The sequence below is a fragment of the Gorilla gorilla genome, chromosome 19, assembly GCF_029281585.2.
Source record: "Gorilla gorilla gorilla isolate KB3781 chromosome 19, NHGRI_mGorGor1-v2.1_pri, whole genome shotgun sequence".
NCBI classification, from domain to species: domain Eukaryota; kingdom Metazoa; phylum Chordata; class Mammalia; order Primates; family Hominidae; genus Gorilla; species Gorilla gorilla.
Window position 1 is genome coordinate 82,398,596 of NC_073243.2, and position 14,423 is coordinate 82,413,018.

The following is a 14,423-nucleotide window of genomic DNA, read 5'->3' on the forward strand; positions in this document are numbered from 1 at the left end:
GATGACTTTTAAAAAAAATTATCATTTATATCAGAATAATAATGCATTATTCCATAACTAATACCTATTCAGTGTTCATATTTTCCTGTCTCAAAAATGTATTTTTATAGTTGGTTTGCAGTTGCTTTGGTTGATATACTCTTAAGTCTCTTATGTTAGTTTGCCCCTTACCTCCCTTTTCTCATGCAACTTGTATGTTTTTCTGTAGAATCTCCCACATTCTGGATTTAATAATTCACTTTTTTTCTGGTGTCATTTAAGTTGTTCTTCTATCCACTAGTTTTCAAGTAAACTCTTAGTGAAATCTAGAGGCTTAATATGATTAAAGTTCAATTTTTAATATAGGAGACAAATACCTCATAGGTGGTGTTGAATATTATTGCATCACAGCAGGAAGCACATATCTAGTTGTCTCATTTTCAGTGATTGATCTTTGATGAATTTAAGTGATGATATACAGTCATGTAACCTCCAACACAATGAACATACAGGATTTCACCCTAAAATGCCTTTTTGCAGTTGATCCTCTCTTCCTGGCCCTAGAAAACTATTGATCTACTTTTTCTCACTGTAGTTGTACCTTTTCATGTACATTGTTCCTATCAATGGAGTCATACAGTATGTAATCTTGTGTTTGACTTTTTAAACTTAGAATGTTGATTCATTCTTGTTGCTAATATATTAATATATCTTTTTATTACTGAGTAGTTTCAGTAGTGTGGATATATCATAATTTCTTTATCATTCACCATTTTGTGGACTTTGGGGTTCTTTCCAGTTTGGGGTGTTATGAATAATGCTTCTGTGAATATTGGTGTGTAAGGTTTTGTGTAGATGTATGTTTTCATTTATCTTGGGTAAATTCCCAGGAATGTGATTACAGGGTCATATGGTGAGTGAGAAACTGCCAAAATGTTTTTCCAAAATTGCTAAACCATTTTTCATTTCCACCATCAGTGTATGAAAGTTCCATTTGCTCCACATCCTCACCAGTTCTCATTATTGTCACTTTTTTAAAAACTTTAGCCATTTTGGTGTGGTGGTAAAAGTAGTACATTACTTTCTTAAGATGTCTTTTTTAAAAAACCTTCATGGTGTTTTCAATGTGTAATCTTAGACTGTCTTCTTAACTCATCTTTCATTTCATATTTTTACATGATATATTTGGCATCATTTCTTTCCTAAATCAAATAGTTAGCTCTATATCATAGAACCTTATGACCACCTTAGTTAAGTTTATGTCAGCCATCCCAAAAGGTACATCATGATTTCTAAAAGGCTCTAAATCATATATTTCATTTGATAGTTATTATAAATGATCAAGTAAGAATTCAATGTAATTATCAGAAATGTCACTATTTAGGATTACTAAAAAGAATCTACAATAATGTCATCTTGTATTAGCAAATTAGAAGCAGAAGGGACATGACCAGATTTATAATCTCTTAACAATGATAGTTTTACTTGTACATTCTTTGTATCTTTATTCTCTAGTCCCATTTATTTAGTTAGTAAGTTAGTTTATCCATCCTATTCGTGCTCTCTATTCTATGCTTTCCTACTTTAGTTTCTGCCAGCAACTTAGTTTACCAATGATATTGTGACTTTGTGATATATTTCCTTATACTAGCAGAGTTTGGTTTAGTGAAAGAAAGCAAACTCATATATATATATATGACAGAGACATAACTACTCTGAGCAATTATAACATGTATGCATAAATGTTAAGAAAAGCTAGGAAGGATATAAAGAATGGACTGCTGGAGTTATTACAAATTCTTGAGTCCAGAATAATTAACATGCTGTTTTTACATGAGCACATATGTGTGCATTGCATTCTGTCCAATTTCAGATATTTCTAATTTTTATTTTTGGATTGGGTTTTTGGGGTTTGTTGTTGTTGTTTGTTTTTTGTAGATCATTGACTCTCCCCATTTATTGAATTTTTTTTTAGGGAAACTTGAAGTACTACTAAAATAGCTTCAAATTCCCACATGTACTAAACTCTGTTCATTGTCTAAATAATTATGTTAGTGTATCTTTTTTTTTTTTTTTTTTGGAGACAGGGTCTCGCTGTGTCGTGCAGGCTGGAGTGCAGTGGCACCATCATGGCTCACTGTGGCCTCAACCTCCCTGGCTCAAGCAGTCCTCTTTCCTCAGCCTCCCAAGTAGCTGGAACCACAGGCATGCACCACCATGTTTAGCTTTTTTTTTTTTTTTTTTTTGAGACAGGATGTCACTATATTACTCAAGCTTTTAGTATGTCTTTTGTTTTTGTTTTTGAGGCGGAGTTTCATTCTTGTCGCCCAGGGTGGAGTGCGGTGGCACGATCTCCGCTCACTGCAACCTCCGCCTTCTGGGTTCAAGTGATTCTCTTGCCTCAGCCTCCCGAGTAGCTGGAATTACAGGCACCCACCACCACGCCTGGCTAATTTTTTTATATCTTTAGTAGAGACGGGGTTTCACCACGTTGGCCAGGCTGGTCTTGAACTCCTGACCTCAGGTGATCTGCCCACCTTGGCCTCCCAAAGTGCTGGGATTATAGGCGCAAGCCACCATGCCTGGCCAGTATGTCATTTTTAAATGTATGGTGCTATCATTCCTTTATAACCTTTAACAATTCATAGTTTTTTGGCATTTTTCAGTAGGATGTGGAAGATTAACTTCTGTCCTGAAGGTCCTCACATTTTTTTTATTTCTAAAATGTACTCCAGTTAGTTTAAACCACTACCATAAATTGAGTAGCCCTTTATGACAGTCTTCTTCAAAAAACACATTGATAGCCATGTGATGGGTACACAAAAATTAAATAGATTTTACAGTGCCATTCATTTTAATTACTTAAGATCTAAGACTGGCCCTTTTCTAGTTTGTAAGGAAAATACAGGCAATGAAAAACAGTTAAGAGTAACCTGTTTCATCTGTTCCTGTCCTTTTGTAATCCAGAGCAAGATCTTTCCGAGTTTACAATAAAATATTTTATCTCTATCAACCAGTGAATGGATAAATAAACTATGACAATCCCATGCAATTTAATAGTACTCCACATCAAAAAGGAACAGGGTATTAATACATACAGCAACATAGATAAATAATGAAAACATTGTGCAGAGTAAAAGAAGCCTTACGTAGAAGAGTACATATTATAATTCCATTTATACAAAATTCTAGGAGAGGTAAAACTAATCTATACTGGAAAAAATCAGAAGAGTGGCTGCAGGGAGCTGGGGATTGACTGGGAAAGGACATGAGGGAACTTTCAGGGATGATAGTAATGGTCCCTATCAGTGGTTCTAAAGGTTACCAGCATTACCTGGAGTTTTATTAGAAATGCAAATTCTTAGGCCCTACTCCAGACTTAATTCATCAGTAACTCTGAGGGTAGAGCCCATCATTCTGTATTTTAACAGTCTCTCTCTAGATGATTCAGATGTAAGTTAACGATTGAGAACAACTGTTCTGTATATTGGTGTAGGGACTTGAGTTACAGTGGTGAATGCATTTGACAAAACTGAGCAAATGTACACTAAAAATTTGTGCATTTTATTGCATGTACATTTTATCTCAAGGAAAAAACGGAGTATACTGAAGTCTCCAGTTTACTTTGAAATGCATTGAAAGTAAAATGGATATAGGTGTGTGTGTATGCATATGCATACATGTATACGTGTGTGTGTGTGGGGTGTGTGTGTGTGTGTGTGTGTGGTGTGTGTGTTCATCCCAGCAGAAAAAATCTTAAAGGTAGGATCCAGGAGCCAGGCTCAGTAGCTTGCACCCAGAATCCCAGCCTCTTAGAAGGTTGAGGCAGGAGGATCATTTGAAGCCTGGAGTTTTAGACCAACCTGGACAATGTACTGAGACCCCATCTCTGAAAAACATAAATAAATAAAATTAGCTGGGCATTGTGGCCTGTGCCTGTAGATTCAGCTATGTGGGAGGCAGAGGCAGGAGGATCACTTGAGCCCAGGAGTTTTAGGCTGCAGTGAACTATGATTGTGCCACTGCACTTTCTTCTGGGGAACAGAGTGAGACTCTATCTCACACACCAAAAATGTTTTTAATGGTAGAATCTAGATGATGGTCGTTAGAGAGTGTTCATGATAAAACTTTTTTCAACTCTTTTGTTTGGCTGAAATTTTTCGTAATATTAAGATGGTGTAAAAAATGTACCTGTATCACTGAGAATGTTGGTACCTTTAAAAGATATTTTTTAAATGAGCAAACTAAATTATACTTTAAAAACATTTTATGCGCCTTGATTAGTTCTTATTTATATTATAAGTGCATGGCTAATATATGTGTGTAGGTTAACATTAAAGTAGAAGAAATCATTTCAGAGTAGGCAAGAAAAAATTTTGATAAAATTCAATATCCTTGAATGATTACTTGTAATAAACAAGGATACAATGTAAATTCCTTAATCTGACAGATAAAACTACAAAACCTAAAATGAAAATAATGCAAAATGGGAAACTCTGAGCTTTCTTCAAATCATGAATAAAAAAATTTAAATATATCAAGGTGATTGTAAAATGTATATGGAAAAGCAGAGAAAAGGTAAAAATAACTAAATAATTTCTGAAAAAAGCTGAGGCACTGACTTGCCTTACAAAATATGGGGACTTATTTTCGAAGATACATTACATAATTAAGAGCAGTAATAAGTAGATTAGTACTAAATAGAACAATGGAACAGGATAGAGATCCCAGAAAACAGGCTTACACATATAGAATATGCTTGCTATAAAACAGAAGTGGCACTGCAGATGATGGAGAAAAGATAGACTGTTTAGTAAATGGGGTTGGGATATTTGACTGTCCATAAGAATTTAAAAAAAAAAAGATTCCTACTTCAGCTCAAAAATCAACTCCATATAGATTAAAGGAGAACTTTAAAACTTTTAGAAAATATAGGAGAAAAAAATTTTTAATTACATATGTGTGTGTATATATACATATACACACACACACACACACACACACATATATATATATATATATATATTTTTTTTTTTTTTAATGGCGTGGTCTTGTTGTGTTGCCCAGGCTGGACTCAAACTCCTAGGCTCAAGTGATCCTCCTACCTCAGCCTCTTGAGTAGCTGGGACTACAAGCATGCACCACCTTGCCCAGCCTGAATATATTTTTGATCTCTGGGTAGGAAAGGATGCCTTAAACAAGTCACAAAAACCATTAACCTTAAAAGATTGAAGAAAGTGAAAATACAAGTCACAAAATGGGAAAAGATATTTGGCACATATATAACCAACAATTAATACCGAGAATAAATACATAAGAACTCCTCTCCTACAAAACCATTGTAAGTCAAGAGTCCCAGTAGAAAAATAGGTAAAGTTCATTAATAGGCATTTCATGGAGAAAATAGCATATAGGGCCTATACTGTGTTCAACCCCATTAGTAAAGTAAGAAATACAAATCAAGACCACATTCTACACCATTTTATTGACAAAAATGGAGAAGTCAGACAATCACAAGTAATGGAAAAGAGGGATCAGGTAGTGTCTTTTAATACAGATAATAATTGAGAAAGTATTACAGCCACTTGAAAAATGATTTCATAAAATTATCTCATAAAAGCATTATCTTTTGAAGTTGAACAATGCATGTATCCAATGACCCAGCAATTCGACTTCAAGTATATATACACACAAAAGAATCTTGCATATTTGCATCAGGAGGCATATACAAGAGTGCTTATTGTACTAAAATTGGGATTAACCTATCTACAAAAGAGTGGATAAATGAATTAAGGTATAGGCACACAGTGGGGTGTTGTACAGCAGTGAAAATAAGTAAAATACAGCTGTATGCAACAACCTAGATCATAGTGGCATAATGTTGAGTGAAAAAAGCAAATCTCAGAAGACTACATCAAGTATACTACCTTTTTAGAAAGTGGAAAATCAAAGAAAAATATAAATAGCATACAGCTTATACTTTTTTTTAAAACAAGGAGATGGTAAATTTCTGATAGTGGTTACCTTAAGTGTGAAACAGGAAAATGGGATGAGGGAAGGAGCACATTGGGAGATACAAGATATTAAAATTATTCGTGTTCTTGATTTGGATTCAAAGTATGCCATTATTTATTAGTAAATTAAAAGGGCATATACGAGTGGCAACAGTGTGTCATGAATCAAAGTTTATGATTAATTCTTTTGTGTGTACCTGAAGCCTTGGAAATGAAAAAGGAAAAACCAAGGATGAGAGAGGATAGTTTTCTACTCCTGCCGTTAAATAAAAGACCAAGCTAGGCCAGGCATGGTGGCTCATGCCTATAATCCCAGCACTTTGGGAGGCTAAGGCAGGCGGATTACTTGAGCCCAAGAGTTTGAGACCAGCTTGGGCAACATAGAGAACCCCATCTCTACAAACTGTACAAAAATAAGCCGGGCACGATGGCTCACGCCTGTGGTCCCAGCTGTGTGGGAGGCTGAGCCTAGGAGGGCAAGGCTGCAGTGAGCTTTGATTGTGCCACTGCACTCCAGCCTGAGTGACAATGAGACCCTGTCTCAGAAAAGACCAAACTAGAATGTGATATTAATAGCTGCTTTAAGGAAATTAGAGAATGAGGCAGAGGAAGAATTTGTGGTTCATAGTTGAAACCTAGTACATTGAAGCTGTCTGCTTTATTTATTTCTTCAAATTGGAGGAAAAGGGGCAGTGTGTGTGTTATGTTACTCTGGTTGCTGTCAGTTGTTTTAATCATTTATGCATCTTGTGGGGAAAGTTTAAGCTTGTGCTGCCCAAGCTTGTGCCCAACTATAAGCCACATGCATTTTTTTAAATGTTAACTTAATTTCAATTTTTATTTTATTTTATTTTAATTTCTCAGTCACAGTAGGTACATTGCAAGTGCTTAATAACTGCATGTGACTCTTGGAAACCATATCGGACAGCAAAGATATAGAACATTTCCATTATTGCAGAGAAAGTTATATTTAACAGCAGTGGAACTCTTCACAGAAATCAAATACACATTTAGATTCCTTCAATATCCCCAGAATTAGATTAGCTAGCTTTTCTTAGGAAAACAGATATACCTTATGACTTTTCTGTTGACCTTTGATTATGAAAGATTAGATTGGTTTTACTTTTTAGCTATATTTAGAATGAGCTCTATCCTCATCTCATTATTCATAACACTTTTCTAGCATTGTTTGTGATTTTGCAAAGGATAATGCAGAAAAGAAATCTACCATTATGTTTTATAATTGCCTTTTAAGGTGCAATTCAGATGCAGTTATTAATTATTTAAAATAATTCAACTAGTATTATGTGATACTGTGTTTTTGATTGGAATAGGGAGAAAGGGAAGGTCATCTTTTCTACATCTTTCACATATTACCTTAGGTCTTACACAGCAATTTAAGTGCTTTATAGTAAAATTGTTTGAAAGTATTGATAAATTACTGGTTTATAAGATATTTTTAAACATATATTTTTGTTTTATTAATTTGCACTTTGAGTATTAAATTGTTAATGACAAATTGAAAAGTATGTTACTTATGGACACTTTCAATGTGTTTATATTATTATTGCCTAATGAATAATTATACCGGGATTTTTTTTCTTTTTTGTGTATATATATATATATATATAGTTGTTGAAGTCCGAAGAGGATTCCTCATATAAACCTGTGAAGAAAGCTTGTACTCAACTTGTTGATAACCTAGTTGAGCACATTCTTAAATATGAGGAATCTCTAGCTGGTAAGACATTTTATATATATATTGATCTTTAGTTGATTTTATAAGATATTTTTAAATATTTTGAGCATATTTCTCATTTTTGCCTCTGGCTCTGCTTGTCTAATGATTACTTCACTTTTAAATGAAATACATTTTTGTTATATAGATATCTATTTGATGTTGCATCCTAGATTATATTAAGATTGACTAAGATTATCTAGAGCATTGTAATAAAAGCATGGGCCTCACCTCTTCCACATATCTTTTAATAGCATATTATAATTTTAGATGTCATATTGAATAGGAGTAAAAATCCAGGGGCTAATATGTATCTAGCTAATGATACTCATCACAAAACTGATATCTTCTAAGTCATATAAAATTATCTCTCAAAATGAAATTGTTTTAGCTATTATAAAAATGTTTTTTAAAGATTTATATTACATTCCTAATATTTATTATTTATAATTGTTACATAAAGTTTGCTTAATCTTGAGCTAGAAATTTATTAAAATGTTTAAAATCACAAATTATTTAAGTACTTAGTATTTTATATTATCTCACATTATTCACCAATCACAAATCTGAAATTTTTTAATCAATTATAAATAAATGATTACTTAAGAAATATAAAAATTGGGCCAGGCGTGGTGGCTCACACCTGTAATCCCAGCACTTTGGGAGGCCAAGGCGGGGCGGATCATGAGGTCAGGAGATTGAGACCATCCTGGCTAACACGATGAAACCCCGTCTCTACTGAAAATACAAAAAAATTAGCCAGGCATGGTTTCGGGCGCCTGTAGTCCCAGCTACTTGGGAGGCTGAGGCAGGAGAATGGCATGAACCCGGGAGGCAGAGCTTGCAGTGAGCCAAGATCATGCCACTGCACTCCAGCCTGGGTGACAGAGCAAGACTCCGTCTCAAAAAAAAAAAAAAAAAAAAAATATATATATATATATGTATATATAGATACATGGATAGATATAGTTATAGATACCCATTGCTTGAAGCGCACAAAGACTAGCATTACTTCCCATCTAATGCACATTAACGAGGAACAACGTCAGCCTCAGTTGTTCTCCAAAATTGGGAGCCAATAGCCTCTAACAGCCGTCCATTTATGGCACCTACGGAAGTTGTTGATATGCTTTATATTTTTTATGCAGTCTTTTTTTTTTTTCCATGTGTACCTCTTTTTTTTCTTTTTATCTCCTTGTTCCGTTTTTTTATTTTTCCCCATCCTGGAATTTAGGGGTGATACTGATGTCCCTTAATGTTAAAAAGTTGCTAATTTCCTCTAAAAATTTGTTTCCTAAGAACCAGTGTATTTCCTGATTAGCAACATTTTCTTCCCACCTGAACAGCATTTTGTTTAGAGCTGTCTTATAGCATTGTTCCAATTTCTGTTTGTTGCTCCCATTTTTTAACATTCTTCTACTGCAGCAACGTCTCTTTTTGTACCAGTACCCTTAAACACAGTTTCACCTCAGCTAAATTGCTTTTTTTCCCATATTCACTTCCTTTTTTTTTTTTTTTTTTTAAAGACAAGGTCTCACTCTGTCACCCAGGCTGGGGTGTAGTGGCACAATCATAGCTCAATGCAGCCTAGAACTCCTGGGCTGAAGCAATCCTCCCACCTCGGCCTCCCGAGTAACTGAGACTACAAGTGCACATCACCACACCGGGCAAATTTTTTATTTTTCTGTAGAGATGCAGTATTCGCGTGTTGTCCAGGCTGATCTCAGATTCCTAGACTCAAGCCTTCTTCCTGTGATGGCCTCCCAAAGTGCTGGGATTACAGGTGTGAGCCATCACACCCAGCCCATTGATTTTAGATAAAACCAATACGACATTTATTCCCAAAAGCCCATTCCTAAGCTTCCCAATTTCCATTAGTATAAAACTTGCCTTCTATAGAGAGCATGGCCTCTTGTTCTTTATCTTGAGTATATGTTATTTCTATATCAAAGGAAAAATGAGATGGAGAAAGTCTAGTATCATAAGAACTATTAATTATATTGAGGCCTATACTGGACCTATTTAGGGGATCATATTAAGTAATTTAAATAATATTCTGTATAATTTCCACTACCTTGTCATATTTTAGTGTCTTATTTCTCTGTTTGTTTTTCCAGACTCTGACAATAAAGGTGTGAATTCTGGAAGATTGGTAGCTTGCATAACCACTTTGTTCTTATTCAGCAAAATAAGACCCCAGCTCATGGTTAAACATGCAATGACTATGCAACCATACCTTACCACTAAATGTAGTGTAAGTATAGAGCTGTCTTATTCTTGTATCTTACATAAAACATTAAGTGCTTTAAATTTAGAGTTCACATGTGTCAACCACATTCTCACTGACGATCAAGTGTGTCATTTACTTAGATATATGTACTATTTGTAGCAAGTGATCTATAAACATCAAGTCTGACATAAATAAAGTTCAGGTTCCATTTTGCTGTAAACTCCTCAAGCCAAACCCTCAGTAGATGCTTACTAAATGTTATAGCTATTGTTAAGATCTCAAAATGAATGAAGCAGAGTTCCTCTCTTTGAGAAATTTACTATCTTTTGGGTCCTGAATTTACTTTTCATTTGTCTGTCATTTATAATATAATAAATATAAAAATTGATACCCATTGCTTGAAGCACACAAAGACTAGCATTACTTGCCATCTAATGCACATTAATAAGGAACAATAGTCAACCTCGGTCATTCTCCAAAATTGAGAGCCAGTAGCCTCTAACAGAGGTCCATTTATGGCACCTAAGGAAATTGTTGATATGCTTTATATTTTTCATACAGTCTTTTAATTTTTTATATTTTATAAATATATTTTATTTTTATAATAGAACAATATATTAAATATGGAAAATCTATAATATCATACCAGAGATGTTAGGCTGTTAATATTAACATACACTATGTTTTTCTAAAATAAGGTGTGAGTAGTAAGACATTGCTTAAGTAAAATTATCCAGCAAATAAAGATTTTAAAGTATATATGACAGCATAGTGAGTTACGTGGTTTACATGTGTAATCTCATTTACTTTATGAAGTAGGTACTATTATTATCTCTGTTTTACAGATAAGGAAACTGAAGCTTAAAGAGTATAAGTAACTGCTAAAAATTTGAAATTTTAAAATACTCTAAAAACTTAACAAATATAAAGGTTTCTCACATACTGTGTTCCTAATGTTCCTAAGGAGCTAATTTTAACTGTTTTCCCTGCTGCATTTGTTTTGCTGCTGTGGTCAGTTTTTTTGATTATCTAAATTACAAGCTCTAGGTGAAAACCTCAGGACTTCCTGAGAAAACTTTTAAGAACTGAGGAGAGTAGTAAAAGATAATAAATACCTAAAAACAATATGCATTTACTTCTGAGACACTAATTCTATCTTTAGGGTTTGTATTAGATCCAGAAATAAATTGTTTAATATTGTGGCTAATAATAGCCAATAATTTTTTAGCACAGTACCAAGCACTGTGAAAATTTTACATGTATTGTCTCATTAACTTCGTGAAGTGTAAGTACTATTATGATCTCAGTTTTACAGATAAGGAAATTAAAGCTTAAAGAATATAAATAACTGGCCCAATGTCACATAGCTAAGCAGTCCCAAAGTTAGAATTCAGCCCCATGTCTGCCAGTAGAGTCTGGACTATAATGAAATCTGTTATATATTATTTATATCATAAATAGTCCTTGCATGATTTTGAACCAGTAATTTTTTTAAAACAAAATCACTTTTAAAATGTCTTGTGCATTTTTTATGTATGTATGTATGTACACAAATATAAAGTTGTATATAAATAAGAGTATCTCATACATGGTAAACTTTTTTTTAATGTTTTGTGGTTTTGGTTTTTGTTTTTATATCCTATCTCCATCTTTATTGATCTTCCCTTCAGAATAAACATCTTAGAGTATCCTTAACATACTTTTATAGTTGTGGACACACAGGTATATATAAATGGTTGACCGGGTTTTGTAAAAATTGAATCATAATATGTAGATATTTGTTAGGCATATTTGGTAATCTGACATTACCTGGTATATATCTAATTCCTTGTTTTAGATGGCTATATATTATCACTTTTATGGATGTCCTATGATTTATTTAATCATTTCCTTATTTGGCAGGTGTTTACATATTTCCTTTGGATCACCACTACAAACAATTTTTAAATAAACATTCCAATTTAAATACCTAAGTATTGGTGACTTTATTTTGTTGGAACAGTTTCTGAGAAGTGGACTTGCTAGGTTGAAACAATGGTTATTTTGGTTTTCATTTTTAATTGATCTTGCCATTTTGCAGTGGATGTGTTTTATACAACCTTTTGGAAAGCTGTATGTGACAATCATTGTCATTATTTAGTATTCTTTGCCACTCTAACAGGTGGTAAGGAATAATTCATTATTGCTTCAGTTTCCTTCCCTGACTGCAGAGAAGGTTGAGCATCTTTTCTTGGTACTGACCAGTGGGGCTTGCTTTTCTGTTAATTCACTATTTATATCATTTTCATATCATTCGTTCATTTTACCTTTGAATTATAGGCTTTTTTTTTAGGAGAGCTCTTTATTTTAGATATTAAACCATCTTATAGTATATTCATTACAAATATTTTTTCCTATTCTGTTTTGTTGCTCTTTTACTTAATGGTTTCCATCTTTCTTTAAATTTTTCTTCTAGAATTTGAGATATTTCTTTTACTTGATTTTCCAGGCCAGGATGTTAAGGGAAGTTTCAGAAAATGCTACTTTTTTGTTGTTATGTGGTGGTTTTGGTTTTTTTTTGAGACTGAGGCTCACACTGTCACCCAGGCTGGAGTGCAATGGTGCAATCTTGGCTCACTGCAACCTCTGCCTCCTGGCTTCAAGTGATTCTCCTTCCTCAGCCTCCCAAGTAGCTGAGATTACAGGTGCACACCACCACACCTGGCTAATTTTTTGTATTTTTAGTAGAGATGGGGGTTTCACTGTGTTGGCCAGACTGGTCTTGAACTCCAGACCTTATTGTTCTGCCCCGCCTTGGCCTCCCAAAGTACTGGGATTACAGGCATGAGCCACTGTGCCCGGCCTATTTCTTTTTTTTTTAAGACACAGTCTTGCTCTGTTGCCCAGGCTGGAGTACAGTCCTGCAATTCTGGCTGACTGCAACCTTCGCCTCCCAGGTTCAAGCGATTCTCATGCCTTAGCCACCCAAGTAGCTGGGATTTTACAGGTTTGCACCACCACACCCGGCTAATTTTTGTATTTTTAGTAGAGACAGGGAATTGCCATGTTGGCCAGGCTGGTCTTGAACTCCTGGCCTCAAGTAATCTGCCCACCGTGGCCTCCCAAAGAGCCGGGATTATAGGCGTGAGCCACTGTGCCCAGCCACTACATTTTTTTTTTTTTTTTTTAAGTAAAATGCTAGCACTGGTTCTCAAATGAATATCTTACCCAACAAAAATTCTTCTATTCCCTAGACCCACTTTAACTCATTACGGGAAACAACAGGATTTCTGTGCTACTTAAAAAGAATTTATCTTTTCTTTTTAATCCTGTGGGGATCCTAAAAGGGAAGGATGAATATGATGTGGGAATTTCTTTTTTTTGTAATTAATACTCCTACAAGCCAAGTGGTGGGAATGTTTTTAACTAGTGTGTTAATGCACTCAAAAAGTCCAAAATGGGCTGGGCACGGTGGCTCACGCCTGTAATCCCAGCACTTTGGGAGGCCGAGGCGGGTGGATCATGAGGTCAGGAGTTCAAGACCAGCCTGGCCAGCATGGTGAAACCCTGTCTCTACTAAAAATACAAAAATTAGCCAAGTATGGTGGTGCGCACCTGTAGTCCCAGCTACTCGACAGGCTAAAGCAGGAGAATCGCTTGAACCTTGGAGGCAGAGGTTGCAGTGAGCCGAGACTGTGCTACTGCACTTCCACCTGGGTGACAGAACGAGGCTCTGTGTCAAAAAAAAAAGTCCAAAATCTATGCCGGTAATCCATTACTAACAATGAGGATTAGTAGCTTAAAAACTAGATTAAGGCTGGACATGATGGCTCACACCTGTAATCCCAGCACTTTGGGAGGCCGAGGCAGGCAGATCACAAAGTGTGGAGTTTAAGACCAGCCTGGCCAATATGGTGAAACCCCATCTCTACTAAAAATACAAAAATTAGCCAGGCGTGGTGGCAGGCTAGTTGTCGATCCATATTCCTGACATGCTGGTGCTTCTCCTTCCATGCCTCCAGCTACTCTGGAGGCTGAGGAGAATCACTTGAACTCAGGAGGCGGAGGTTGCAGTGAGCCAAGATCGCGCCACTGCATTCCAGCCTGGATGACAGAGCGAGACTCCGTCTCAAAAAAAAAAAAAAAGGAAAAAAAAAACTAGATTAAAAACATGCATTGAAAGCCTTGAACATGCTTTGAAACATGTTCAAAAACATGCATTGAAAGCGCACACGCGCACGCACACACACACACATATAACTTTGATTGCCTTTGGGGAAATGAACTGGGTGGCTGGAGGATAGAAACAAGACTTTTTATTGTAAATCCTTTTCTACCTTTTGTTTTTTTTTAAAAAAGTCTCTACCTGTTTTTTTAAACATGCTTATTAGTTTTTCTAATCAAAGAAATACACATTTAAATTTAAAATAAAGAAGTCCTAGGCTGAGCATGGTGGCCCACACCTGTAATCCCAGTACTTTGG

General features: G+C 35.2%; 1 protein-coding gene across 3 annotated transcripts in view; it reads left to right on the plus strand.

Moving 5' to 3' along the window:
• Positions 1-14,423, plus strand: part of NIPBL (NIPBL cohesin loading factor) — a 187,159-nt gene that overhangs the window by 150,339 nt on the left and 22,397 nt on the right. For all 3 annotated transcript variants that reach the window (XM_019013452.4, XM_019013451.4, XM_055367729.2), the window contains 2 exons: positions 7,626-7,734; positions 9,849-9,985. In XM_019013452.4, the coding sequence (XP_018868997.3) occupies positions 7,626-7,734; positions 9,849-9,985 (246 nt within the window). The remainder of the gene's footprint in view (positions 1-7,625; positions 7,735-9,848; positions 9,986-14,423) is intronic.